General features: G+C 38.1%; 3 protein-coding genes across 5 annotated transcripts; all 3 read right to left on the reverse strand.

Annotated features, from left to right (window-relative positions):
* Positions 1 to 280: 280 nt before the first annotated feature.
* Positions 281 to 3,275, reverse strand: LOC146506206 (C-X-C motif chemokine 10-like). Its single transcript, XM_085181013.1, has 4 exons — positions 3,018 to 3,275; positions 2,382 to 2,499; positions 1,764 to 1,844; positions 281 to 1,537 (listed from the first exon to the last, which is right to left on the reverse strand). Exons 1-4 carry the CDS (start codon positions 3,208 to 3,210, stop codon positions 1,483 to 1,485), a joined length of 447 nt encoding a protein of 148 aa, XP_085037139.1. The 5' UTR covers positions 3,211 to 3,275; the 3' UTR covers positions 281 to 1,482.
* A 5,181-nt stretch (positions 3,276 to 8,456) lies between these two features.
* LOC146506207 (C-X-C motif chemokine 10-like) lies at positions 8,457 to 12,208 on the reverse strand. The gene is made up of 4 exons (XM_085181015.1): positions 11,762 to 12,208; positions 11,064 to 11,181; positions 9,408 to 9,488; positions 8,457 to 9,231 (listed from the first exon to the last, which is right to left on the reverse strand). The coding sequence occupies exons 1-4, from the start codon at positions 11,823 to 11,825 to the stop codon at positions 9,177 to 9,179; spliced, it is 318 nt and encodes a 105-aa protein (XP_085037141.1). The 5' UTR covers positions 11,826 to 12,208; the 3' UTR covers positions 8,457 to 9,176.
* A 5,597-nt stretch (positions 12,209 to 17,805) lies between these two features.
* LOC146506208 (C-X-C motif chemokine 10-like) lies at positions 17,806 to 20,308 on the reverse strand. Of its 3 annotated transcripts, none has more exons than XM_085181016.1 (4): positions 20,025 to 20,289; positions 19,483 to 19,600; positions 18,918 to 18,998; positions 17,806 to 18,582 (listed from the first exon to the last, which is right to left on the reverse strand). In XM_085181016.1, exons 1-4 carry the CDS (start codon positions 20,095 to 20,097, stop codon positions 18,534 to 18,536), a joined length of 321 nt encoding a protein of 106 aa, XP_085037142.1. In that variant the 5' UTR covers positions 20,098 to 20,289; the 3' UTR covers positions 17,806 to 18,533. The 3 variants fall into 3 exon arrangements, with proteins under 3 accessions (XP_085037142.1, XP_085037143.1, XP_085037144.1); XM_085181017.1 differs by having other exon boundaries at positions 17,852 to 18,582; positions 20,034 to 20,274; XM_085181018.1 differs by lacking the exon at positions 17,806 to 18,582 and having other exon boundaries at positions 18,914 to 18,998; positions 20,025 to 20,308.
* Positions 20,309 to 27,270: the final 6,962 nt, after the last annotated feature.

Below are 27,270 nucleotides of genomic sequence, written 5' to 3' on the forward strand. Positions count from 1 at the left end.
GCGTGCGTCTTCAGGCCACCAGCTGTCACCAACAAAGGTGCTACTCTAGCTCTCGAGAGAGTTTTTAAAGAACCACATTTAAACCTCTTGTCAATGAAGGTGGCATGCAGTTCTTCACCACACTGGTTTCCAGTCCAAGCGTCCACCGCAGGCAGAAGGAAGCACCCGGTCAGCTTCCTCTGATTGGAAAACGTTCAGCTGTGGTGAACAGCTCTTACCAAAACCAAAAAATGTAAATTTAAATGTTAAAAAAAAGAGGAAAAAAATAATGTGGGTGACGACGTCATTTCAGTTTAGTTCCTCTGACTAAAAAAGAGAGAAATGCAGATCTCTCCTTTGTAGAATTCCTGTTGGCTTCTAAAATTTACATTTCAAATCAAGGAAATGCACGAATTTGATTCTGGTAGAAAATTTCACAAGACACAGGATTCCAAGACACGTAAAAAGTGATTAAATCTGAGAAAATTTAGAGATTACATGTTTATTTAACATAAACAAATATCCTGTGAAAGTGCTCTCAAACGGGAGCTCATTTTCTAGCAATGTTAATTTATATTTATGTAAATCCTGTTTACGTTAGAGCGAAATCTTTAGGGTTTATCACAGCTTATGATATTTGTCATGGGTCCCCAACTGTTCAAAAAAGTGAGATAATTAATTATTGGACTACAATTAAAAACGACATAAGGATTAATTGGAGAAAATTAAGGCGACAAAAACATGTCGAATGTATTTTTTTTTGTCTGTTTAAATTATTTTCTGAGATAATCCGTAATTCCATATAAATAAATAATGAATACAATGTGTCAACAAAAATAAAATAAGTATTTTAAACCTGCTTCATCCAGTGTTCAGACTGTGGGAAATGAAATGGCCTCTGAAGCTAAAACAGCCGTATAGAAAAACCTGAAGCTGTGATATTTACGTGAATAAAGTGAGGACTTCTGCAAAGGCTCCATCTGTATTTTATATGTGAGCATCACCTGTCAGTTACAAACAAATCTTCAGAGACACTCCCCAACAACTCACACCCTCTGTAGGCAATAAAATGTCATTTTTTGAAAACTCTTCTTGTCTGTGCTTTATTTTTCTGTTTTTTAAAAAAGTCAAAATTCAGGGATACGACACATATTGAAGTCATAGCAGTGGGTATTACAAAAATCTTTTTTTAATTAAAAAGTACAAATACACACGTTTAATGCAACAGTAACAGATACAAACTATTAAAAAAGTGAAAGGTGTGCAACAATCTTCAGTACCTTCTTCAAATATTAAGGTGGCACAGTTTAAAGGTATTTTTATCAATTCTATCAGAATTTCAAGCATAAAAAAATCACATTTAGATTATGTGATTTTCTAAGAATTATACCTTTGTCATCAAAGGATAATACTCGAGTAAATGAAACTGTATTCGGGCTGAATACAACAGGCTTGTTACAGGTAATTCAGACTGATGAAGGGAGGAATCGATCTGCCGTGTGATCAGAAGCTAGTTGTTGATGCAGTGCGTGGCCCAGTGGTTGAGATGGTCTTCTTCCTGTAGTTAAAAAATAAAACCAATGAAGTTAATAATCAGAATAACTCAAAATAAGCAAATGAGTTTTGGTTCTAAAAGGCCCCCCCCCCTTTTGACCGGTAAATACAGAAACTAAGTTAATAGGATTTTGTATAGAAAGTTAGCTAAACGTTAAAACTGCCGGTTCTATGAAATGTTCGCATGTATTGTAAAAGTCATAAGTGTATGACTGATAAGAAATTCTCACTTTTGCAGAGTTTTGAGAAGGCCCGGAAACCACTTGGCCTCTGGATTGACACAGATCTTAGCACCAGACCTCACAGTGATCCTGTTGAGAAAGCAGAAGATTCAAAACATTACTTAAAAATGGAGAAATTATCACGCCGCACAAGCTTGATTGAAACTGAAGCAGAAACAAAACTAAGACATGAAGTAAAAGTTTCATTTTTGCTCTTAGTTCACAGTTCTGTGTGTCAGCAGGTAACTTCAAACTTGCATCATCATCATCAGTGCAAGTTATAATACAATAATGTCAAAATGTTAAAGGGCTTTATAGACATTTACATGGTTCACAGAACAGTGAAAAAGTTTAAAATTACAGTATAAAAGCTTAAAATGAAAAACTCTTAAAGATATGAAGATAAAATACTCAAGTAATAAAGTATATTTCTCAACAATAAAGTACATATAGTACACGTAAGTATTTCAAATGTATGCATTTTTGTAAGTTTCCACAGCATTTCTATAGAAAGCTTTATTTTATTGTGCTCTGCAATCTTTAAAGACACTTTCAATATAAACTGTGACGCATTACAGTAGAGAGTAAAAAGCACCGTTAAAAAACGTGACCTTTGCAAATACTCACATGATTTCAGTTCGGGGGCAGTGTCCTGAAACAGGAGTCACCTCAATCTTCTTGACCATCTTAGCAAAAACAGGTCTCATGGTCGTCTTTCTACAGCGGCAGGTATTTAAAGTAAAACCTGAAAAGAAGCATTTATATTATTTTAGGAGGAAAGAGTTTGTGAAAACAGGAAAACAGTAAGAAACAGTAAGAAGCCCCAAAGAAGCCAGTAGATGGACTTCGGGTAATAACCTTCAAACACTCAAAACAATATTTACTTTCAACTACAGGAAAAAGTTTTCATATTTCTACATTTCTACTATTCTTTGTTTTTTATCACTGATGTAAAAATATAAATGCCTACAATATTTCAATATAAGCCGCTCACCAGGCGCCTGTGGCACTTTTATTTAACTGTGTCAGTGCTGTAGACTGTAGTATTTTTACTCTTTATCATGCTGCTGTAACATAAAAAGTTCCCTTGTGGGATCAATAAATTATCGATCTGTCTGTCTAACGTGTTTTTAAACAGAATAACTAAAGTAAGACGATAAATATGAAAAAATAATGACCTCAAAATCAAATGGTATATTTTGCCCTCCTGTGAGATACCAAACTGTACAAATATTTTGCCTTAAAGCAGTAATGTTTTCTTACCATGCAGAGACGCGATGCAACAGCAGAAAGTCAGAGCGACCAGCAGGAGCAGTGGCTTGTTCATCTTCGTGATGGTTGTTTTGACCTTTGAGGACCAGTGAGGATGCAAGAGAGAAAGTCTGAGAGTGAATGAAGTGGAGTGTGGGTTTATAAAGCTGAGAAAGAGGAAGTAAGTTAGGAAACTCTGTGACATTTTCTGTAGTTTTCTGCTCACTGTGCTAAATTTATCAAACACCCCCCATTTCGTCACTGCTCAAAATAAAATGTCATAAAAGCAGAATTATAAAATAAAATAATAAATATTATTGCATATTATTATATAATAAAAAAATGCAGAATTATATATTATATCATTATAAATGTAATATATGATTACCAATCATTTAAATACTGAGTACATTTAATAGAGGATTTCTTTGATTACTGGCTGCTAGCTCCAAATCTGAGGCTGTAAAGATGCTGAGATACACTCAGACACTTCAACACTTACACTTTGCTAGTATAAATACATAAATAAAGTAAAATATTTCATTTGGCAGAGCAGCACTTCCGTAATTGAGGGCTGTTAACCTTTTCCGTTTCTGCTTTGACTGGGGGAATTTTGTCTCAGCCCCTTAAATTAGTCTGCTTCTCATACATGAAAATTAGATGGACAACCCAGAATTACACCGATAAAACTTATTTACGCGCAGTAAACATTTGCATCTGCTGGAATCAGACTGGGAACTCCTGATCAGTCACAAAATGCTTTTGTGGGTCATAAGAGGACCCTAAAGATTCATTTTTTAAGTCTCCCCAGCATGCCACACTGTGGTTTAGTGTAGAGCTGCTGTAATTAATCCTAAATAATGTTTTGCTTTAGGTTTATTGTTTTTTTTTTAAATACTTATAATTAAATTTAAATATCATTTTCAAGTGAAAATATCAAGAAAAAAGGAGGGAAAGGAATAAAGGGATCCAAAGCCATTGTTTTACTTTGGGCTGAGGTTTTGGCCTATGCACATACTTTCCCCCTTCATAAAGTAAAAGCTGTGATGACTAATAACACTTTAACATTAACTAATGCTGAAAGACGACATCGGTCATGACTGAAACTTTACTTTCACCACTATATGAGCTACTTGGATAATATCTGCCTCTCTTTAGGGACTTTGAAAGTGGCCTCTGTCTCTGTGCTGGGGATCAGCGTGTTTGAGGGATCTCCTTCCTCCTCTTTTCCTTCCAAGGATTAAAGTTATTTCTTGTTTTACGATATTTTGTGTGTTTACATAAGTCGATGAAGGTTTGCACAGCAGGGACTCTTTGTCCAACATTCATCACTGTTAGCAACTTTTTCATTTACAGCAGGGAAGTACCTCTGCTCAGGGCTCAGGGCTCTACTCAGTGCCACTTAGTCACGTGACCGCAGGTCGACTAAACACAGTAGAGCAGGAAGCTGCGAGTAGGGGGCGGAGCAAAGTGTGGCTGAATGACATGAACGGTGTTAACTTTAGGTTACTTGCATAAACCTGGTTCTCAGAGTTGCATGAGTGAGATGTGTCACTATGGAATGCGCCTCCCTGCATATTCCTCAGATGCATTTATCTCATTCTGCCAATCCTGATTGGCTGGTGATTGCAATCATTATGTGGGGCAGAGCCACCCACCCTTAAATAGCTTGTGCTATTACATAGTTGTTATTTAAGATAAGCCCCTCTTGTTGCTTTGCCCCGGCAAGAAGGGCTGTCTGGTGAGATGAGATGAGAGATGAGATAGCCTTTATTTGTCAGTTGCAGGTCTTTTGCCCACAACCGAGATGACAGACCTTGCCGACCGTACATACAATACACAAACATCAAATTGGGGAGACAGGTCAGGCTAGGTAGCGAGAGGAAAAAAAACATCGAAAGATGAGATGTCTTACTCATGGTACTCTGAGAACCAGGGTTACGCAAGTTACCTAAAGATCTCATTTCTAGCATTCATTTCAGCGTCTCACTATGCGAAATGGAGACTCCAGTATTGCCTGACAAGCTTATGTCAAGGACCCAGTGCCCAGTACTTGAAGCGGAGACTTCCAGCCTGTAAAACTGGACAAAAGTGAGAGGTGAAGACCAGCTTGCCTCTGCAAGACCGGCTTGCGGCCTGCAGGCTTGCTCCACCATGAGTGAAGTAAACCGGAAGGCCGTTTGCTGTCTGCCACCCTATAAGTAAGTAAAACTTTATTTATATAGCACCTATTAAGATAAAAATCACAAAGTGCTTCACAGAAGCTAAAACCTAAAAATAAAAATCAACCAAAAGCAAGTTTAAACAGATGAGTTTTTAGCTGTTTTTTAAAAGCGACCACTGAGTCCACAGATCTCAGGCTCAAAGGGAGAGAGTTCCACAATCTGGGGGCCACAGTTCCAAAAGCTTTGTCGCCTTTTGCTTTCAGCCTCGTGTGTTGGACAGCAAGCAAGCCCTGGTCACATGACCTCAGGGACCTGCTGGGAATGTATGGATGTAAAAGTTCACTTATATATGTTGGTGCTTGTCCATGCAGAGCCCTGAAAGTCAAGGTCAAAACCTTAAAGTGGATTCTGAATTTAACGGGGAGCCAGTGCAGCTGAATCAGCAGGGGTGTGACATGGGAAAACTTGGAGGACTTGGTCAGAAGCTTTGCAGCAGCGTTCTGAACAACTTGCAGACGCTCCAAAGAGGCTTTACATAAACAAGTAAACAAAGAGTTACAATAGTCCAGCCGAGATGAAAGAAATGCATGAATGACAATTTCTAATTTGGAGTGCGATACAATGGGACTCAGATTAGCAATGTTTCTCAAGTGATAAAAACAGGAGCGAACCAAAGATTTTACATGGGCATCCAAAGTCAGAGCTGAGTCAATAGTAACACCAAGGTTCCTGATAGACCTGATGTAGCTAGTGGACCCAAGTTTTCCATAACACTAGGTACAAAATTTTTAGGAGCACACACAAGAACTTCAGTCTTCTCCTCATTTAGTTGAAGAAAGTTTCCAGCCATCCAACATCTAATGGAGTCTATGGAGTCTATACTCATAGACCTGCCCTTCTAAGGGCCTGCCCATGTAAGAGCAAGCTGGTTATTTTTCCAATCCTTTGTCCTGTCCAAATATGGATGCAAAATTCAAACAGGACACAGCCTATGCAGTAGTGATGGGAATTCCGGCTCTTTTTAGAGAACCAGCTCTTTCGGCTCGGCTCACTAAAAAGAGCCAGCTCCGAACCGGCTCTTCAGGTTGTTTTGTTGCTTTAATTAATTTATTATCAACAACAATATAAAATTATGCACAAAAGGAATTACTAATGTAAAAAAAAACAAACGTGTTTTTTATATATGCATATGTATATGTATAAATATATAGAGTGGACCCTAGATACAAAACACGTACAAACTCCAAAACACATTGCTAGCGTTAACTGAACTTCCAAAAAAGAGCTACCTAGATCACTTAAATTACACAATTGAAATCATATGTGTACTGTTTGTGTATTTATACACAAATACTCATATGTATTCAAATAATATTAATAATAATAATAATAATAATAATAAAAAAAGAAAATGTTCATTTACCTGTTCCTACCACACACCAAATCCGGTTGTTAGTACTTCCTGGCTTGTGTAGCTACTAGGTAACAAAAGCTCAACACTGCCCATAGCATCCTGAAGCACTTCCGTTGTGTTTTGGAATTTGCATGTATTTTGGAGTTTGTACATGCTTCTGAGTTTGTACATGTTTTGGAGTTTGTACGTGCTTTGTCTCTAGGAGCCAGCGTAAATATACTTGTATTTATTCACTCCACATAAAATGTAATAAATAAATTATATAATACAAAAAACAACTATTTACATTTACACTTTTAACTATTTAAATTTTCAGCTTTTTCCTTCTAAACAAATTTAAAGTGAAATAAAACAAAACACTGCAAACCACAACACAATAAAATATAACTTAAAATATGCAAAACAAAAAGAAGATGCACATTCTCTGTCATATGGACCTGCATGAATAAACTTTCTGAATCCTTTATCATCTGCAACTGAAAATAGTTGTGGATGATTACTATACCTTTCTAATGTGACGATGTTGTGTCTTGTTGTTGTCCCTGGCTCTCTTTCTGTCTTTCCCTCCCCTCTGTTCCTGTGCTACTGCGAGTACTACCACTCCTCCCCCCTCTGCTCAGTGCAAGCACAAGACTCACGTGTGGAGTGAAGCGGGAAAAAAGTGAGAGAAAGAAAAAAAAAACACTCGGCTCGCGTCGTTCACTTCAAAGAGTTGGCTCAAGGAGCCGTTTCGTTCGCGACCGACACATCACTAGTATGCAGCCTTTGTAATTCTTCAGAAGAGAAAGGGAGCGGGGAGAATGCTGACAGGACAATAGGTACCCCAACCACCTAGGCACATAGGTCGGGTTGGGCTTTAGTGACACCCTGTTACAAGCATAGCCATACCGGTTATGTGTCTGTGAGCGCGAGGAGGGAGAAAAAGGAAAAGTACGAGCTGTCATCGAGCAGAAACGGGAGCTGGAAGCATGTAAATATAATAATAACCACTGCAGCCAAGAAGAGAGCCTGACGAGCCCAGTTGTAAGTAAGCTATTAAGACTCGACTGTACACCGTGTTCGTGTTTTCCTCCGAAACAATAAGCTCCGTTGGAGCAGCCTTTCAACGCCTCTCTCTGTCTCTCGCTAGCAAAGTTGACCCAGACAACAAAGTAAAGCTAGTTTTCAGCTACGAGCCTGACACGGAACCGGATGTATTAGCCAGAGGTCCCTTTAGGGTTTTACGCCTTTACGGTTCGGAGCCGCGAACCTGTTTTACAGGTGCGGAATAGTTTTCTATACGAGATTGCTGCAAAAAGTGCAGCCTTACCTAATGTCAACCTACTGTTACTCATTTTATATGAAGATTTAAAATCTGGTTGGTATTGGTATGGCAAATAACCTTCAGTAAAAGTAATAAGTCACACAGCAATAGTACATTCATGTAGTTGTAAACAGCATGATAATATATTAAGTAATCCAAAGTATTCAGAATACGTTACTCTCATTGACTAACAGAATATGTTAAGAGATTTTACCTGGATAAATAAAGGACTAATAATAAAACTGTTATCAATGAAGGAGGTAGCAGTTCTTCACCACACTGGTCTCCAGTCCAACAAGCGTCCACCGCAGGCAGGAGGAAGCACCCAGTCAGCTTCCTCTGACTGGAAACTTTTAGCTGTGGTGAACAGCTCTTACCAAAGCCAAACTTAGCCTCATGTTTGCCACTTAAATGTTTAAAAAGAGAGAAAAAATAAGTTTAAATAATGTGGGTTATGCTGCTGTCTTTGTTTAGTCCCTCTAACAAAGGGACTATCTGGCTCTTTAAACTTCTTCAGTGTATGTTCATACACAGTCCTCTAACATAAACATAAATATCCTGTGAAAGTGCTCTTGAAAGAGCGAAATCTTTAGGGTTTATCACAGCTTATCACATTTGTCATGGGTCCCCAACTGTTAAAAAAGTGAGATAATTAATCATTATAGTACAGTAAAAACTACATAAGTATTTATTGGAGATAATTAAGGCGACAAAACCATGTTGTCTTTCAGACAAGTGGTGAAAAAGAGTCCAAAATACACATCAAGTTTGCTGAAATTAGTATTTAATAAGAGAGTCCCATTTTTCTATTTAAACAAAAGTCGTGTAAGTCTTCATATTCATATTTGAGTTTATTTTCTGTAGTGGTGAAAATATAATGATGTAATGTGTTTGATGTCTGTTTGAAAAGTCTACATAAATTAAGTGGCATTTGTTAAAGTCATAGTATTAGAGAAACCAGTTTTTTTAATTAAACAGTACTTATACACATGTGTAATGCAACACTAACAGATACAAACTATTAAAAAAGAGAAAAGTGTGCAACAATACTGCAGTCCTTTTTTCTTCTTCAGTACATTCTTACAATGGTAAGGTGGCGCAGTTTAATAGTATTCTATCAGAATTTCATGCATAAAAAAAATCACATTCAGATTATGTGATTTTCTAATAATTATACCTTTGTCATCAAAGGATAACACTCGAGAAAATGAAACTGTATTCGGGCTGAATACAACAGGCTTGTACAGGTAATTCACATTGATGAAGGGAGGAATGGATCTGCCGTGTGATCAGAAGCTAGTTGTTGAAGCAGTGCGTGGCCCAGTGGTTGAGACGGTCTTCTTCCTGTAATTCAAAATAAAAACGATGGAGTTAATAATCAGAGTAACTCTAAATAATACAAAAAAATAAGTTAACAGGATTTTTTCAGCAAGTTAGCTAAACATTAAAACTGCCGGTTCTATGAAATGTTCGCATGTATTGTAAAAGTGATAAGTGTATGACTGATAAGAAATTCTCACTTTTGCAGAGTTTTGAGAAGGCCTGGAAACCACTTGGCCTCTGGATTGACACAGATCTTAGCACCAGACCTCACAGTGATCCTGTTGAGAAAGCAGAAGATTCAAAACATTACTTAAAAATGGAGAAATTATCACGCCGCACAAGCTTGATTGAAACTGAAGCAGAAACAAAACTAAGACATGAAGTAAAAGTTTCATTTTTGCTCTTAGTTCACAGTTCTGTGTGTCAGCAGGTAACTTCAAGCTTGCATCATCATCATCAGTGCAAGTTATAATACAATAATGTCAAAATGTTAAAGGGCTTTATAGACATTTACATGGTGCACAGAACAGTGAAAAAGTTTAAAATTACATTATAAAAGCTTAAAATGAAAAACTCTTAAAGATATGAAGATAAAATACTCAAGTAATAAAGTATATTTCTCAACAATAAAGTACATATAGTTAGGGATGGGTACCGGTATCCGGTGCCATGATGGCACCGGTTCTGACATAAACGGTAGTAACCAGAACCAGGAAGCAGCGCGCATTTCGGTGCTTTATTTCTGAGCTGTGATACACTTTAGATTCTAGCCAATCATTTTACGTTTCCGAGGATAGTAGGCGGGTCCAGGTACGTACGTTCTTTTAGAGCAGAGCTACAGATTAAAAATGCCCAAGACGAAGCGTTCAAAAGTCTGGCTGTACTTCACAGCAAAAGATGCAAACTCAGCAGCCTGCAACAAGTGCTTTAAGCTGATAATGTGATACTGTCAAAGGAGATAACACCTCAAATCCGATGAAACACCTGGCAACGTATAGCGGGTTTTTTTTTAAAGCCGAGAAATGCGCCCTATTTGATGGCTTGCTGCGAGACCTCACACCGAGCACATCTACTGCGGGTGTGGTGCCTGTTATCGGACCCGGAGTTAGCAACATCCCCCAAAAACCCGAAGAGGAGAGTCCTGGCCCCTAGCCCTGCCAGTGTAGCAGAAATGATGAGGATGATGATGCAGCAGCAGCCGTTCTTCTCTGCGTGAGTAGCTTAATGTTGTTCATGTGTAATTTATGTTGAGTAGGCTAACCACGTTATTACATTAATGTATGTAAGGTGAACTAGCAAACATCATCATAGCTACATGCGGCTGTCTTCTTGTTTGATGGCAGATACTCCCTTCACCCTGGCCAAAAAGGCTAAAATGACCAAAGAAAAAGTGGAAAACAGTTAAACATGAGAGGTTTTTGGACAAAGTGTTTTTTCCATTGTTTAAGCTGCTTCCAGCCAAGAGTGATACCATATATGCCCCATAGCTGCAGAAAAGGCTAACATTGTTATCCTTTTACAAAAAAAACAGCTGAACATGAGAGGTTTTTGGACCAATTTTGTGTTCTCCATTCTTTAAGCACCGGTTTGAGCACCGTTTAAGCACCGGCACCGTTTCAAAAGTACCGGTTTGGCACCGGTATCGGATAAAACCTAAACAATACCCATCCCTACATATAGTACACTTGAGTGTTTCAAATGTATGCATTTTTGTAAGTTTCCACAGCATTTCTATAGAAAGCTTTATTTTATTGTGCTCTGCAATCTTTAAAGACACTTTCAATATAAACTGTGACGCATTACAGTAGAGAGTAAAAAGCACCGTTAAAAATGTGACCTTTGCAAATACTCACATGATTTCAGTTCGGGGGCAGTGTCCTGAAACAGGAGTCACCTCAATCTTCTTGACCATCTTAGCAAAAACAGGTCTCATGGTCGTCTTTCTACAGTGGCAGGTATTTAAAGTAAAACCTGAAAAGAAGCATTTATATTATTTTAGGAGGAAAGAGTTTGTGAAAACAGGAAAACAGTAAGAAACAGTAAGAAGCCCCAAAGAAGCCAGTAGATGGACTTCGGGTAATAACCTTCAAACACTCAAAACAATATTTACTTTCAACTACAGGAAAAAGTTTTCATATTTCTACTAATATTTTAATATTTCTACATTTCTACTATGTTTTTTATCACTGATGTAAAAATATAAATGCCTGTAATATCTCAATATAAGCCGCTCACCAGGCGCCTGTGGCACTTTTATTTAACTGTGTCATTTGCTGAGTGCTGTAGACTGTAGTATTTTACTCTTTATCATGCTGCTGTAACATAAAAATTTCCCTTGTGGGATCAATAATTTATCAATCTGTCTGTCTAATGTATTTTTAAACAGAATAACTAAAGTATGACATCAGATGAACCCAGACAAGATAAAATACATTTAAAGATGATAGATATGAATAAAATAATGACCTCAAAATCAAATGGTATATTTTGCCCTCCTGTGAGATACCAAACTGTACAAATATTCTGAATTAAAGCAGTAATGTTTTCTTACCATGCAGAGACGCGATGCAACAGCAGAAAGTCAGAGCGACCAGCAGGAGCAGTGGCTTGTTCATCTTCGTGATGGTTGTTTTGACCTTTGAGGACCAGTGAGGATGCAAGAGAGAAAGTCTGAGCGAACGAAGTCGAGTGTGGGTTTATAAAGCTGAGAAAGAGGAAGTAAGTTTGGAAACTCTGTGATATTTTCTGTAGTTTTCTGCTCACTGTGCTAAATTTATCAAACACCCCCCATTTCGTCACTGCTCAAAATAAAATGTCATAAAAGCAGAATTATAAAATAAAATAATAAATATAATTGCATATTATTATATAATAAAAACGTAGAATTATATATTATATCATTATAAATGTAATATATGATTACCAATCATTTAAATACTGAGTACATTTAATAGGGGATTTCTTTGATTACTGGCTGCTAGCTCCAAATCTAAGGCTATAAAGATGCTCAGATACACTCAGACACTTCAACAGTTACACTTTGCTAGTATAAATACATAAATAAAGTAAAATATTTCATTTGGCAGAGCAGCACTTCCGTAATTGAGGGCTGTTAACTTTTTCCGTTTCTGCTTTGACTGGGGGAATTTTGTCTCAGCCCCTTAAATTAGTCTGCTTCTCATACATGAAAATTAGATGGACAACCCAGAATTACACCGATAAAACTTATTTACGCGCAGTAAACATTTGCATCTTCTGGAATCAGACTGGAAACTCCTGATCAATCACAAAATGCTTTTGTGATTTGACAGGTTTTTGAGTGTACACTTTATCCGAAACCTAGTGAGGGTTTACTCATATTTACCACCGGATGTCTTTAGCTCAGCAGGTGGAGCAGGTCACCTACTGATCAGAGGGTTAGTGGTTCAGTCCTTGGCTCCTCCAGACTGTATGTTGTGAGTGTGTATGAATGTAGTGAGAAAGTGTGTGTTTGGGTGAATGTGGCATGTTGTATATAAAATGGTAAATGGCCTGTATTTGTAAAGCGCTTTACTAGTCCCTAAGGACCCCAAAGCGCTTTACACAACCAGTCACCCACCCATTCACACACACATTCACACACTGGTGATGGCAGCTACATTGTAGCCACAGCCACCCTGGAGTGCACTGACAGAGGCGAGTAATCTGGGAGAGTAGAAAAGCGCAATGTGAAAATTAGTCCATTCACTGTCTGAACAGAGTCATGTTACTTTTGCACTATTATGTTCTAGCACATGTTGTTATTACATGGCTTGATTAAGGTACACATTAGGCTGACATCTGGGGCCAGAGCTGAAACTGTTCTGGGCCAGCACAGGGCCAGCAGTGTGTCTGCAACTGGTCTTGTGCTGTCCCATGTGTGGGCCACGATCTGGGCAAACCAGATTTGGGCCACCATTATTTGTGGTATGTGGGCCATGTGTAAGCACATTGTGTGGGCAAGATCTGGCTCGTACCAATTTTGCTATGTGGGTAAGAGGACTCTAAAAATGTGTTGTTTTTTTTAAACTCTGCCCAGCATGCTGCATTCACTGAAAATAAGCTCTTGTCTCAAATGATGATGAATTCAACATTTAAGACTCCTGTTGCATTAGGTGGAGGTGCAGGTAAATTACTAAATGAGATAACATCAACACCACTCAATCACTATGATAAAGCCAGTGTTTATGCTGTGGTTTAATTTAGATCTGCTGTAATTAATCCTACATAATTTTTTTGTTTTACAGTTACTGCTTTTTTACACTTACAATTAAATTTAAATGGTAAATGGCCTGTATTTGTATAGCGCTTTACTCAGTCCCTAAGGACCCCAAAGCGCTTTACACATTCAGTCATTCACACATTCACACACTGGTGATGGCAGCTACATTGTAGCCACAGCCACCCTGGGGTGCACTGACTAAATATGATTATCAAGTGAAAATATCAAGAAAAAAAGAGAATTAAAGTGACCCAAAGCCAGAGTTTGATTTTTGGGCTGTGGTTTTGGCCTCTGCACGTACTTTCAATTCAATTCAATTTCTTTATTGTCCCACAAGGGGAAATTAGTTTAGCAGCAGGATATAAATAAACAGAACAATACTATAAAATAATAATGACAATAATAGTGATAAAAAGTCCAAGGACAGTTATTTGCCATTGAGGAGACAAGATGCAGTGGGGATAAAAGAGACCTGGAGTCTTTTAGTCTTCCTCACAGGTACTCTAAAACGGCGGCCGGAAGGCAACAACTCAAACTCACTGTGAAGTGGATGGTTCAAACAATTAATAATAAAATGAGCCTTTCTAAGCACATTTCTATTGTAAATGGCCAAAAGTCCATCTTGCCAGCGCCCTGAAATTTTGCTAGCAGTTTTTACCAGAAGTCCCAACCGATTCTTATTCTTCACTGTCAGGTTACCAAACCAGGCAGCGATACAAAAACACATCACAGATTCGATAAACCTTCTATAAAACAAAGACAACATCTCAGATGAGACATTAAAAGATCTCATTTTCCTTAAAAAGAACAGTCTTTGTTGAACTTTTTTTAGTAGTGGCATCAGCATGAGATTCAAAACACAGTTTATGGTCAAGTACCACACCATAGATATTTCATCAGACTACTCAGCTGCTCTGCCTGTTGGTGTTGTCTGACTTCAAGGTTATTTCCCTGTCTGAATTAACTAAGGTTGGAAATGCAGCTCGATGTACAACCACAGCTGGACTCAGGGGTGGACTGGGACAAAAAATCGGCCCAGGCATCTTGACTAGAGACCGGCCTACCAGGTATTACAGGAAAAGCCATAAAGCCTTTGAATGAAAACAAACGCTGTTGTGACAGTGATGTACTGTCTTGTTGGTATATGTATGATTTCTATACGTTGTACATCAGATAAAAACTTTGGTTGTAAGATTCAGATAATTATTTTAAAAAGCCAGATTTAAATGAGAATAAGAAAGAAAAGTATTTCTTTGTGCCCCCTCCCTCCCCCCTCCCTGTTAATGCCCTACCTGGCCCCCCTGGCAAAACTTTGCTAGATCCACCCCTGCACAGGCACCAGGATCCTGGTGTTATTTGTCTCTCAGAAACAGTTCATAACTTCCCTTCAACTCATTCATGTCACCTAAAAGGTAAACCTGTTTCTCCATCACCTGTTCAGCTCTGATGATTCAGTGAGGACATCTCCTGGTTTCATCTGCATGTTTCCCTCTCACCACATATCCAAACCGATATCATGACCAGCAGCTTTACAGCTGTGGCTCCAGCAAACATCAGCTGATACTAGAAAGTAATATTAAATAAATTCTAACAACAGCTGATCAAGCTTAAATGTGCTGCTGTTGTTTAGCGCGACATCTGCTGGTTTTTGCAATCATTCTTGTCCACAGCCCTGTTACTTCCTGGATCGATTACTGTAATTCACTTCTTTTTGGTCTTACTCAAAAATCCATCCACAAGCTCCAACGCATCCAGAACTCTGCTGCCCGTATTATCACCAGGACCCCTTCTATCCACCACATCACTCCTGTCCTGCAGCAGCTTCATTGGCTCCCGGTCAAATATCGTATCAATTTCAAAATACTCTTGTACACATTTAAGGCTCTCTCCTCCATATCTCTCTGATCTGGTTCAGATCACCACCCCATCTTGGTGTCTTAGATCTTCTTCTTCCCTTTCTCTCTCTCTGTCCCCTCCCCCCGTCTTGCCACTGTGGGGAGCAGGGCTTTCAGCTGCTCTGCTCCTCAAATTCCCTTCCTCCATTTAAGAAATATCTCTACCTTCTCTCTCTTTAAGCCCCAACTCAAAACTCACTTGTTCAAAATAGCTTATCCCACATAACCTCTCCACTCTGCTATTTTAAATTTGTTTTATGTCTTATGCTTTTATGATTGTGTAAACTGCTTGCTTTTATGTTGCTTTTATTATTCTGCTGTGTACAGTGTCCTTGAGTGTTCTGAAAGGCGCTTTCAAATAAAATGTATTATTATTATTATTATTAATGCTGAAGGGCGACATCAGTCAAGACTGAAACTTTACTTTCACCACTATATGAGCTGCCTGGATAATATCTGCCTCTCTTGAGGGGCTTTGAAAGTGGCTTCTGTCTCTGTGCTGGGGATCAGCGTGTCTACTTAGTGTTTTTTGAATAACGACTGTGTAATAGCGCAAGCTATTTAAGAGTGGGTGGCTCTGCCTCACATGGTCGTCGCGAACACCAGCCAATCATGATTGGGATAGGTGTTTCTGAGGAATACACAGGGAGGCACGTCCTATAGTGAGACATGGAAACGAATGCTAGGAATGAGAACTCTTCATTATTAGAAGCTTTGGTTATGTGTAAAAGCATGTAAAATTTACATGTTAAGCAAGTCAGGAGTTCCACACACTTTCAGAGCAGATGACCAACTTTTATTTTCTAAATCTGAATTTTAAAAAATCCCTACACTGTTGTTTTGGTAGAGTGAGGTAAGAGGACAAAATCTGGGCATGCGCCACCAGCAGTCACCAACAAAGGTGTTACTCTAGCTCTCAGGAGAGTTTTTAAAGAACCACATTTAAACTGTTATCAATGAAGGTGGCATGCAGTTCTTCACCACACTGGTTTCCAGTCCAACAAGCGTCCACCGCAGGCAGCTTCCTCTGATTGGAAAACTTTCAGCTGTGGTGAACAGCTCTTACCAAAGCCAAACTTAGCCTCATGTTTGGCATTTAGGCTAAGTTTAAATACAGATTCCTCTAACACGAACATACAATTCTGTGAAAGTGTTCTCAAAAGGCAGATGTCATTTTCTCGCAATGTTCATGTTAATTTACATTTATGTAAAGCCTGATTAGTTATAGCGAAATCTTCAGGGTTATTGCAGCTTATCCTTAGATACACTCTTCATAAGTCCCCAACTGTTTATCCGGTTGTTAAGTCTGATGTCACTAGCCGTGTTCGGACCTAAACTCCGCTGCAGGTTCATATATCAAACGATCACTATGGCATTACTGAGAGTTGAAAAACTGTCTAAAGTCTTTCATCTTTAATAAAATGATCAGCGTTCTGCTCTACCAGGTGTAACAATTGAGTTTAACATCCAGGCATCCATGAAAACGGAATTTATGACATTTAACGGAGTTAGAAGTTAGCAGGAAGTTAGCTCGCTAGCTTCTATCTAAATACAATATAGCATGTCCTGACTGCGGGGTTTTGGAAACAAATTCAAACGTACAGCTCTGTTATCACTTCCAACATAAATGAAGACAGAAAACTAAACAGCAGTGACGTTTGTCGGGTTACTGAAGTTTGGCTAGCTGGTATACAATGATGTGCTACGTGGCCGCTAGCGACACAGCTATGTTAGCATAATATAAACAAGCTAACTTTTTTCCCACTCGATAAAAGTTAACATGAGTGTTCTCGGTGGTCAGGAACAAATGTAATCGCATGGCAGGATGTTGTAAAAGGACCAAACTTCAGCCAGGAGAACAACTGAGATAATCCATCCACAATACGAGGTTAGTCATTCATATACTGCTGCATGGGCTGGGCTGTAGTTACATCCTAAGGTTTTAAAAACTGAGCTTAAATAAAGGATTAGCGGTAATAAAAGCCGAGGGAGGTTAACAGTGATCACTGACTGTTTTAGGAGCTTTTTGAGATTAAATAGAAGAAAATACAAAACATTAAACATGTTAACAACACAAAAGCCATATTAAACGCAGACTACTTTAGGCCCGGAAGTAGGATTCGTCACGTCATCACTTAACGACCGGATTCTGTGAAAGTGTTCTCAAAAGGGGGATGTCATTTTCTCGCAATGTTAATGTTAATTTACATTTATGTAAAGCCTGATTAGTTATAGCAAAATCTTCAGGGTTATTGCAGCTTATCCTTAGAAACACTTTTCATAAGTCCCCAACTGTTTATCGGTGTAAAACTGATATAAAGCCATATAACTTAGGAGCTACAGTTCTACCATGATTGTGGATTTTCAACATACAGAAAGGACCACATAAAGATGAAACTCATCATGTCACATTTGAACTCTGACCTCTCCTACAAGGTCAATAGATTTATCTGAAGGTCAAACTGTTTATATACAAAATACAATACTATTGCCTTAAAAGTAAATACTTCACAAAGAATAGTGCTTTGTGTTTTTATGTTTAAAGAAAACTTTAGAAAACTTTATTACCGAAATTATAATTTTAATGTAGTTAAAACACTCCAACAAATCAAAGCCAGGATTTTAAACCTCCCACACAGTCCCGAACCCACCATCACCACCACCCACACCCACTGCAGGCAATAAAACTTCATTTTAAGTCTTTTTGTCAATTCTTTATTGTTATCTTTTTTTATATAAAAAAAAACAAAAATCCAAATTACAACATAAATTGAAGTCATAGCACCCTAGTGCTAAAGTGACAAAAACCATCCTAACCAACATGCTAAAATCATCCATTTTTAATCAAACAGTACAAATACATGTTTCTTAAGTAAGAAATTGTAACACTAACAGATACAAAACATATAAAAGTTCAAATCTGTGCATCAATACTGCAGTATTTCATTTTCTTCAATACATTCTTTAAAATGATAAGCCAGCGCATTAATACTATCAGGTATAAAAGGTCACATTTAGATCATGGTATTTTGTATATGTTATAATTTTTTTCCCTTAAACACTAAAAATAAATGAAAGGTTCAATACAAAACAAAAAGACAGTGATATAAAAAATAGAAGGTGGGTCAGCCTTCCTCCGGTAATTCACAGCTTGATGACTGAAGGCATCAATATGCCACGAAACGTGATCAGAAGCTAGAAACAGTGGTTGGCTCAGCAGTTGGGAGGCCATTTTTCCTGTAATCAAAACAAAAGGATGGAGTCAGAATAGCTGGAATAACCAACAATAATCATACAAATCAGAAAGCAATGACAGATACAGTAAACTAGTATGTGTAGTTGTCAGGGACAACTAATATGTTTTTCCTTCCTTTAGACACAATAAATATACACCGGAGGGAAAAAAATACTCATGTTTGTTTCCAGGTAGCTAAGATAGATAAATGTAGCATCAAAATTCATTGAAAACAGCAGCTCAGTTAAAAAGATATTCTCAGCAAGTCAGATAAACGTTATTTATGTCGGGTCTATTAAATGTGATTATATGTGTTGTAGGTGATAAAGCTCCTTACTTCTGCAGAGTGTTGAGAAGGCCTGGAAACCACTTGGCCTCTGGATCGACACAAATCCTGTTACCATTCCTCACGGTGACGCTGTGAAGAAATTAAAAATGGAGAAATTATCACATTGCACACATTTGATTAAACCTGACACAGACTTAAAAGTAAGAAATCAAAGCACAACTTTCCCTTTTGCTTTCAGTTTACAGATCTGTGTACCAAAATGACACCAGACACCAGACCAGTGAGAGTTATAATAGAGTTGCCAGGGGCTCTATTGAGTGTAAAAGCCTTAAAAATAGTGTATATACACAAATATATACTAATTTGCTTTTTTGCCACTGGAATTGACAGAAGTTTCAACTTTCTATTATAAACTTTCACTTCAGGCTTCAGGAAAACATTAGATTAGCACAGTACATGTGAATTATTAGCTAAAATGTACTCATAACTTTCCTGCTCTGGCTTTGTAGCTAATACCAAAGAGTATTTCAAATTGATGCTCTTTTTAAATTTACCCTGCGCCCCACTGAGAATCTGTGCAACCCAGTGCTCCAGATCAGTGGCAAGTACTCACATGATTTCAGTTCGGGGGCAGTGTCCTGAGGCAGGAGTCACCTCGATCTTCTTGACTGCTCTAGGAGGAATAGGATTCGCGACCGTCCGCCTACAGCGGCAGGTGTTGAGGGCAAAACCTGTAAAAAAGGATTTAGTTATTATTTTAGTCTTTAGTAGATTAAACCAGTCTGACTTTGTTAAGGCTCAAAATTACTATGCATATATGTTTGTACAAATCTTGCAACTTTCAGTCGCATTTCAAAGTTTTTCAAACCACTAAGATGCAGCTGAAAGCCCCAGTGAAGCCAGTAAATGGATCTGTTGCTCAGTCAAACAGCGGTCTTTACGATCAGGTATTAGCCTTGACACTCAAAACAAGTGTCAAGGGTAATACCTACAACCTACTTAAAAAGCTTGTTTTTTTTTATTGTACTGTACTTTAATGCATTTAAAAAAACAAACAGAATAAATAAACTATGACATGTGAACCAAGACAAGATAAAATACATTTAAAGACGGTAAATATGAATAAAATAATGACCTCAAAATCAAATGGCTTACTTTTCTTACCATGGAGAGACGCGATGCAACAGCAGAAAGTCAGAGCGACCAGCAGGAGCAGTGACTTGTTCATCTTCGTGATGGTTGTTTTGATCTTTGAGGACCAGTGAGGATGCAAGAGTGAAAGTCTGAGAGTGAATGAAGTCGAGTGTGGGTTTATAAAGCTGAAAAAGAGGAAGTAAGGAGGGGAACTCTTTGGCGTTTTTTTTTGTAGTTTTTGCTGACTGAGCTAAATATGGCAAACACCCCATTTCATCGCCACTTACAGTATAAAAAACTGAGTCATAAAATAAAATTATAAATATAATTTCATATTGTTATATAATAACGTTTTATTATATTGTATTTAGGTTTATATCTAAATGTAAATGTAGTGTACAATTAATTTTGGATTTCTTTGATTACTAGATGTCGGCTCCAAATTTAAGGCTGGAGGTAAAATTGGACATCCCTGAGATTTTGGTCCACATTGACACAATAGCATCACACAGTTGCTGCAGGTTTATCAGCTGCACAAGATCCACCATTCTTCCATATCCTAAAGGTGATCTACTGGATTGAGATCAGGTGACTGTGGAGGCCAGCTGAGTGCAGTGAACTCACTGTGATGTTCAAGAAACCCGTTTGAGATGATCTGAGCTTTGTGACATGGTGAGACAGAAGCAGCGATCAGAAGATGGGTACAGTGTGGTCATAAAGACATGGACATGGTCAGAAACAGCACTCGTGTTATTTAAACTAAAAATAAATAACCCCTACACCATTAAACCATTACTATCAGCTTTGACTGTTGATACAGGCAGGATGGATCTGTGCTTTCAACAACATTTTCCAGTCAGGGTCCAGTAAGTAGTCAGTAAACAAAAACCGAATCCAGGCAGGAAGACTCACAAGAAAGGATTTCAGACAATCAAAAGGGGAAGATGGCACTATTTATACTCTATACATACAGATAAATGAGACATAGGTGCACACAATGGACACAATCACAGGGGAGTACTGAAAAAAAACCAGGGAGCAACTAATACAAAGATTAAACACACACCTACGTATTGCAAGTTTACACTATGGGAAGGCTTGAAAACTTGTACTAGAAAGTCAAAAACTAAAAACATGAAATGAACTTAAGTTTCTCTCATGTGACTGGATAATTAGATGTTTGTGTTATTGAACAGGTGCAAACAAAACAATTAGTGTATATTAGCAAAAAAAATATCCTTTAAAGTTATTCTGGAAAAGGAAAACGATGGTGTCAGACAAACTGCATTTTCTCTGTTCAGGCTCTCTTATATTCACCATAGTGCACTTTGAACCCACAACCAAGGGAATTGTGACCCATTTGGCTTTCACGGCATTAACACAAAATATTAATTGGTTCAGCGATCAGATGTTTCATAGCTGTGAAATGACCAATCAGTTACAGCAGGTACAACCAAACATGCACTGGGTGGAGGGCCAGCAGGCCAAAAAACATATAATTAGGTGGTGCATCGTGGCTTTTCTTTAGGAAGGCATGGATATAAAACTGATGACTGGACAGTTCTGTAAACTGCAACTGTTGTGGTCAAGATTCGTGGAAATTCAGGCCAGAACAGATTTAGTATTGGTACTTCACACTGGGTTTAACCTGCCTGGAATCAGGAACAGAAAATACAACAGTGGTGCTTAAGAACAACCAGACTTGGCACAGCAGCACTTCTGTATTTGCCCCTGAGGGGCTGCTAACCACTTCCTCTTCTGTCAAGTTATTAAATGGGGGATCTTGTCTCTGACCCTAAAATTAGACTCTGCTTCTCGTATATGAAAATGAGATGTACATACCAGCAACAAATAAAAATGATCTATGTGCAGTAAATGTTGGGGACCCCCCTGATCAATCAATCTTGTGGTTGGATAGAAGAGAACACTAAAAAAGTCTACCCAGCATGCCACATGCACCTGCCTACAATGACTGTAATAAATTCAACATTCAACACTTGTGTTGCATTTCGGGGAGTTGCAGTGGAGAATAACAGGAAGGGACTGAATAACACCAGCGCCACTCAATCCTTATATAAAAGACAGTGTTTGTGCTCTGATTATACAGTTTTGATCTGGTGTAATTAAGTCTAAAAATTCCCAACCTTGTAATTTTTCCACAACTGTAAACCCAAATTTAAATATGGTTTTCTACTCCCCCCCTTCATAAAATCTCTGTGGGGTGACTTTATTTGATGTGTGGCTGTAATGACTGACAAGCGTCCCTGCACAGGTAGCTGTAGCTGCTGGTGTCTGGAAGGCCTCGTTCACTTTTGGAGTCATCACACTGGACCTCTTCCATCAAAAATGCTTTTCTTTAAAAATAAAAAATAAAGTATAATAACCCACAACACTTCTAAAACGCATTTTTAATGGATTATCTTACAAAATTAAGATTCAAAATGTTCAAAACCAGTGGGTGATGTCAGCATGTCCATCCAGTCTGTCTATTGTTTAGCATGCACCGAAGCTTTTATTTTGAAAATCTTGTGTCTTCTCTATACTGTTCTTGTGTTTGACTTCCTGTCCAGCTTTCATGAAAGTCTGATTCCCGGAGTTAGTCTCTAGAGTCTCCATAGATACAAACAATTGCAACATGGTGAAACTTAAAATTAGGAAAAGTTGACAAAGTGCAACACAAACTACAAACTGTTCACCTTCAAAGTAAAAATTGCGCATTACAGCTCCAGCACACGTGCTTCAAACTGTGCATCTTTTATTTTGCAGATGAATGGTCTTTATTTCCCGTTTGCATTGAACTTTTCAGTGTCACTCCCATTCAGCGACTATTTTTGTGAGTGTTTGCAGACAACTTATCGTTTTCCATGCAAACTACTGTGAACCACATCAACCTGGTAGTTACCAAAGCGACATTAATGACTGCCAGCAACCTCCAGAAACTCTTGGCTACACTCTCCTGTGTTGTTTTCCACCAGTCGCAGCCGATGGCTGCCCCTCCCTGAGCCTGGTTCTGTTGGAGGTTTCTTCCTTTCAAGAGAGAGTTTTTCCTCCCCACTCTCTCCAAGTGCTTTCTCACAGGGGTGACAGGGGTGCTTTGGGTGCCTTGAAAAGCGCTATATAAATCCAATCCATTATTATCATTAATATTGTAGGTTTTTACCTTGCAGCATAAAGCAATACAGTAAAAATAGTTTTACAAACTGTAGCACAGAACAAACTGGTGAGGCATGGACATTTCCTTTGGGATTAATAAAGTATTTCTGATTCTGACATAGAGGGTTTTCTAAAACATTTAATATCTAGACTCATTTGTGATGCTGCTACTCACAGGTCAATAAGGTCACAGTTGTTTTGTTTTGTTTACTCCAGCACTTCTAGCATTGTCATTTTATGTCACTTTTGCACTTATGATCCATTTTGATTCAGGTTTAAGTTGGCATTAGGGCAACTAAAACTTATGCTAACTTATGCAAAAAAACCCCAACAAAAAACACTTAGCTGCATGATGGGTGAGCTGTACTGTAGTCATCAAGTCAACTCCTCGGAGAACCCTTTACTCATGAGGTGACAAAACAGTCACCTTATGCAATCGTAATTTTCCTAACCAATTTCAAGCATTAAATCTTATTCAGCATATTCAGTTTCCCATTTCTTTATTATACAGAATAAGGGAGTAGCAATGTTGATTCCTTTTCATTTTTCTGAGTAAAAAAGATTGACCTTTATGTTACTAATTTTAGAAAATTATGGCAATTCCTCTTTTGATTAAGGAATGGACTGAGTCATTAAGGATTGGCTTAATTTACACAATTAATATTAAGACATGAAGACAAATGAACACGACATCTTTTTACCGGCTCTAATTTTGTGTTTCAAACCTCCTGGTTTGTACTGACTACTTACCGAAACCAAAACTGTCAAGGTGAAGGAAGTGCTTCTCTAATAAATATATCCTGAGTCATTCACGAATGTGCTTTTGCATAGAAACGATACTTCACACCATCTCTGTGATAAACAGGAAACTGCAGATACCAACGCATGTGTGAAATGTAACTTTCCTTAAAGTAGAAAAATCCTTAATTTGACACAGAAAGGTCTGTTGACGGTGTATAGGATTTCCTTTAAATATTAAAATGTACAGTGGAGATCGACAGAGTGGGAGAAGTGATTGCTTCAGTTTTTGTTTTGATCACATACATTGTCACACCCTGCAAAAATTATGAAACAAAAAAGAAAACTGTCGCATTTATTTCACCTATTCAGCATAAAACCAGTTACAGTTTCATCATTTTCCCTCCTACACACAAAAATCAGGTTTCCTTAAGTTGTACCCTTTAATTGAAGCAGCATTCAGATATCAGGCTGAGGTTTGCCATGTTATTAACACTGTCAGGCCTCAAAATGTAAAAAAAATATATATTATTAGCTAAACTACATTGTGATCGCTGCAAATATAGCATTAGACAACATTAAGTGTCTGCAAAGAGCACTGATTTTTTTTTCAATGCTTCTTCTATTCAATTTTATTTATATAGCGCCATATCACAACAGTCTCTTCAAGGTGCTTTATGATGTACGACAAAGATAGTAATAGAGAAAATACCCCAACAACCAAACAACCCCGATGTGCAACACTGGGAAGTAAAAACTCCCTTTTTAACCCTTTCATGCATGAATTATGACAACCTCAATCAGGATTGTTTTCTTAAGTATTTTTTATTCATCTGTAGGCATGAAAAAAAAGAAAAAGATTTTTGAACTTAATTTTTTTAAACATGTACTTTTCAAAGAGTCTTTTACATGTTCACTTAGGTGGACAACATCACCTCTGGAGTGGGTGGCAGGGTATGGAGTGATACATCAGTGCCCAATGTAGTGGTTTATGTGCATGTTTACCATCAACACTGACACAAATACAAGAAAACAGCCTTTGAATAGCTGTAACTGTAGTGACCACTATGTGTGAAAGGGTTAAAGGAAGAAACCTGCAGAAGAACCAGGCTCAGGCAGGGGCAGCTATCTGCCGTGAAAGACTGGAAAAATGACACTGTGGAAAAGAGGCAGAAATGAGTAATGACTAATATTTAAATGCAGAGTGGTGTATAAACACATGGGAAGCAGGTTATTTGGACAACCTAATAATTACACTAGTCCAGCCTAGATGTAATAAATGCATTAACTAGTTTTTCTGAATCTCTCTGAGACAGGATATTTCTAACTTTAGAGATGTTGCACAAATGGAAGAGAGCAGTCCTACATATTTGTTTAATATGTGCACTGAAGGAAATATTCTGGTCATAAACGACTGTAAGGTTCCTCACAGTGTTACTGGAGGCCAAGGTCCTGCCGTCCAGAGTAAGAATCTCACTAGACAACATGTTTCTAACACTTTTAGGGACAAGTACAATAACTTACCTGAATTTAGAAGGAGGAAAGGATGTCATGCAGGTCTTTATGTCTTTAAAACATTCTAGCAATTTAAGTAATTGGTTAACTGGCTTCATGGATAGATAAAGTTGGGTATCAGCTGCATAGCAGTGAAAATGTATTCAATGCCTTCTAATGATACTGCCTAGAGAACCACCTATAATGCAAACAGAAACAGTCTTAGCATGAAAGGCTGTGGAACTCCATAATTCACCTTTTTGTGCTCTGAAACTGGACTGAAAGTCTTCAAACAAACCATTCCTGCATGTTTATAAGTGGAGTGCATGGATCTCTACAGCTGGCAAACCAAAATAGAAATCACTTTCAGAAGATCAACTTGAGGGGGAAGAAAAGAAAAGCAGGTCCCGTTCATTGATCAAACAAGTCTTTCCTCTCTTCAGGTTAAACAGAGTGAAGAGATTTGTGGCTAACATGGAAACTTAACAAGTTTGCACATAAAATTAAATCTTGGGAATTAACTTTATTTTCTTTATTTTCAGTTTTCAAAGCGAGGAAGAGCGTGACATTCATCTCCTCTTATTCTTCAAGGTGGCCGTATTCTACTCTTTTACATATTTGTATCTTTGGGATCTACTAGTGTAGCTCTGCACAATTCACATTTCAAAATGATCCTTATTTACTTTGGCTGGGCTTTGGTCCAACCCCTCAGTTCATCCTCTGCTAGAAGCAGGCTGCCTCTGTAAATCAACCCTTGTCTGATTAACTGCTTATTTTCTTAGGGAAATGGGAAATGGCTAGTTTAAAACGATTTATATGTGTGACTCAAACAAGCTTGAAAGGCAGTATTTGGTATGACCACCTTCATTTTTCAACACACCCTCTTAATCTTCAAGAATAGTTCTCCAGTTTTCTTGAAAGACATTCAAAGCTCTTCTTTGGATGATGCCCCAATTCTTGGAAGAAATGAAAAGTGGCTCAGTGCTGTACTAAAACCTAAAATATAGATACAATGAAGAAAGTTACATTACTCAGCATGATCTGATCTAATCGGGTTTTGCACCAACTTCCATGCCAGCTTGAGTGCATTTTAAGCTTTAAGTATCACATGCAGAATAGAAACCTTTCACCTCCATGTCTCAGACTTCTGGACCTTTTTTTCTTGGACTTTACTTCAAGTCAGATGATCCAAAAATACGCAGTTTGTTTCAATTCTTTTCTTTCTTTCTCTTCAAGGGTCGTGTGCTGCAAAAGTAGATCAAAAGTATCCAGCAGACTAAAAAAAAGCTAAGTTCAGGAAAGCACACTTGACTGCAGACACTTCCTCCTCATAACCAGCAGTGCAGCCCTCACCACATAAATCAACTCTGTACTCTATTATTGGCACTTTTGAGATGCCACCCTTTTCAAGCAAAGAAAATGACCTTCAGTTTCCCGACTTTCAACATCCGATAAAAGGTCAGCAACCCGCCCACACACACACAAAATGCTGATTAGAAAAATAAAGTGACTGCTCAGTTCAGCAAGTTTTGAACCCAGTTCGCTGCCTTTTAATAAACAGATAAACTGGACTTTTTATGCCATTTAGCTGCATTAAATAAAGTCCTGGAATTATGGAAAACCCTTATGGAGGTAAATGTTTTGGAACCTGTGGTGAACTTCAAGGTCCTCCTGTATTTGCATCCAGATGAAGCTAACAAATCCCTAAAAATCCTGCTTTACATTTGTGTTTTAAGTAAATCGTGTCCATAGTACCTCAGACCGTTTGGCCCAAATTGTGACCCACATTGTTGGACTTCATTTGGGCCTGAACTAAGAGTGCTGGTGAGTCTGGCTCACTACTTGGCCACAGGTTTACCATATATGGGCAATCCTGTGGTTC

Source organism: Neolamprologus multifasciatus, chromosome 12 (genome assembly GCF_963576455.1).
Source record: "Neolamprologus multifasciatus chromosome 12, fNeoMul1.2, whole genome shotgun sequence".
Classification (NCBI taxonomy): domain Eukaryota; kingdom Metazoa; phylum Chordata; class Actinopteri; order Cichliformes; family Cichlidae; genus Neolamprologus; species Neolamprologus multifasciatus.

Bases quoted from the DNA above. Each gene is read 5' to 3' on its own strand.
- LOC146506206 (XM_085181013.1), bottom strand. From the start codon at position 3,210: ATGTCACAGAGTTTCCTAACTTACTTCCTCTTTCTCAGCTTTATAAAC. The intron at 2,500-3,017 runs GTAAGAAAACAT...GCTTCTTTTCAG, and splicing joins TTGCATCGCGTCTCTGCATG to GTTTTACTTTAAATACCTGC. The intron at 1,845-2,381 runs GTGAGTATTTGC...CTTTCTCAACAG, and splicing joins TGCCCCCGAACTGAAATCAT to GATCACTGTGAGGTCTGGTG.
- LOC146506207 (XM_085181015.1), bottom strand. From the start codon at position 11,825: ATGAACAAGCCACTGCTCCTGCTGGTCGCTCTGACTTTCTGCTGTTGC. The intron at 9,489-11,063 runs GTGAGTATTTGC...CTTTCTCAACAG, and splicing joins TGCCCCCGAACTGAAATCAT to GATCACTGTGAGGTCTGGTG. The intron at 9,232-9,407 runs GTGAGAATTTCT...TTTGAATTACAG, and splicing joins CTTCTCAAAACTCTGCAAAA to GAAGAAGACCGTCTCAACCA.
- LOC146506208 (XM_085181016.1), bottom strand. From the start codon at position 20,097: ATGAACAAGTCACTGCTCCTGCTGGTCGCTCTGACTTTCTGCTGTTGC. The intron at 18,999-19,482 runs GTGAGTACTTGC...ATTTCTTCACAG, and splicing joins TGCCCCCGAACTGAAATCAT to CGTCACCGTGAGGAATGGTA. The intron at 18,583-18,917 runs GTAAGGAGCTTT...TTTTGATTACAG, and splicing joins CTTCTCAACACTCTGCAGAA to GAAAAATGGCCTCCCAACTG.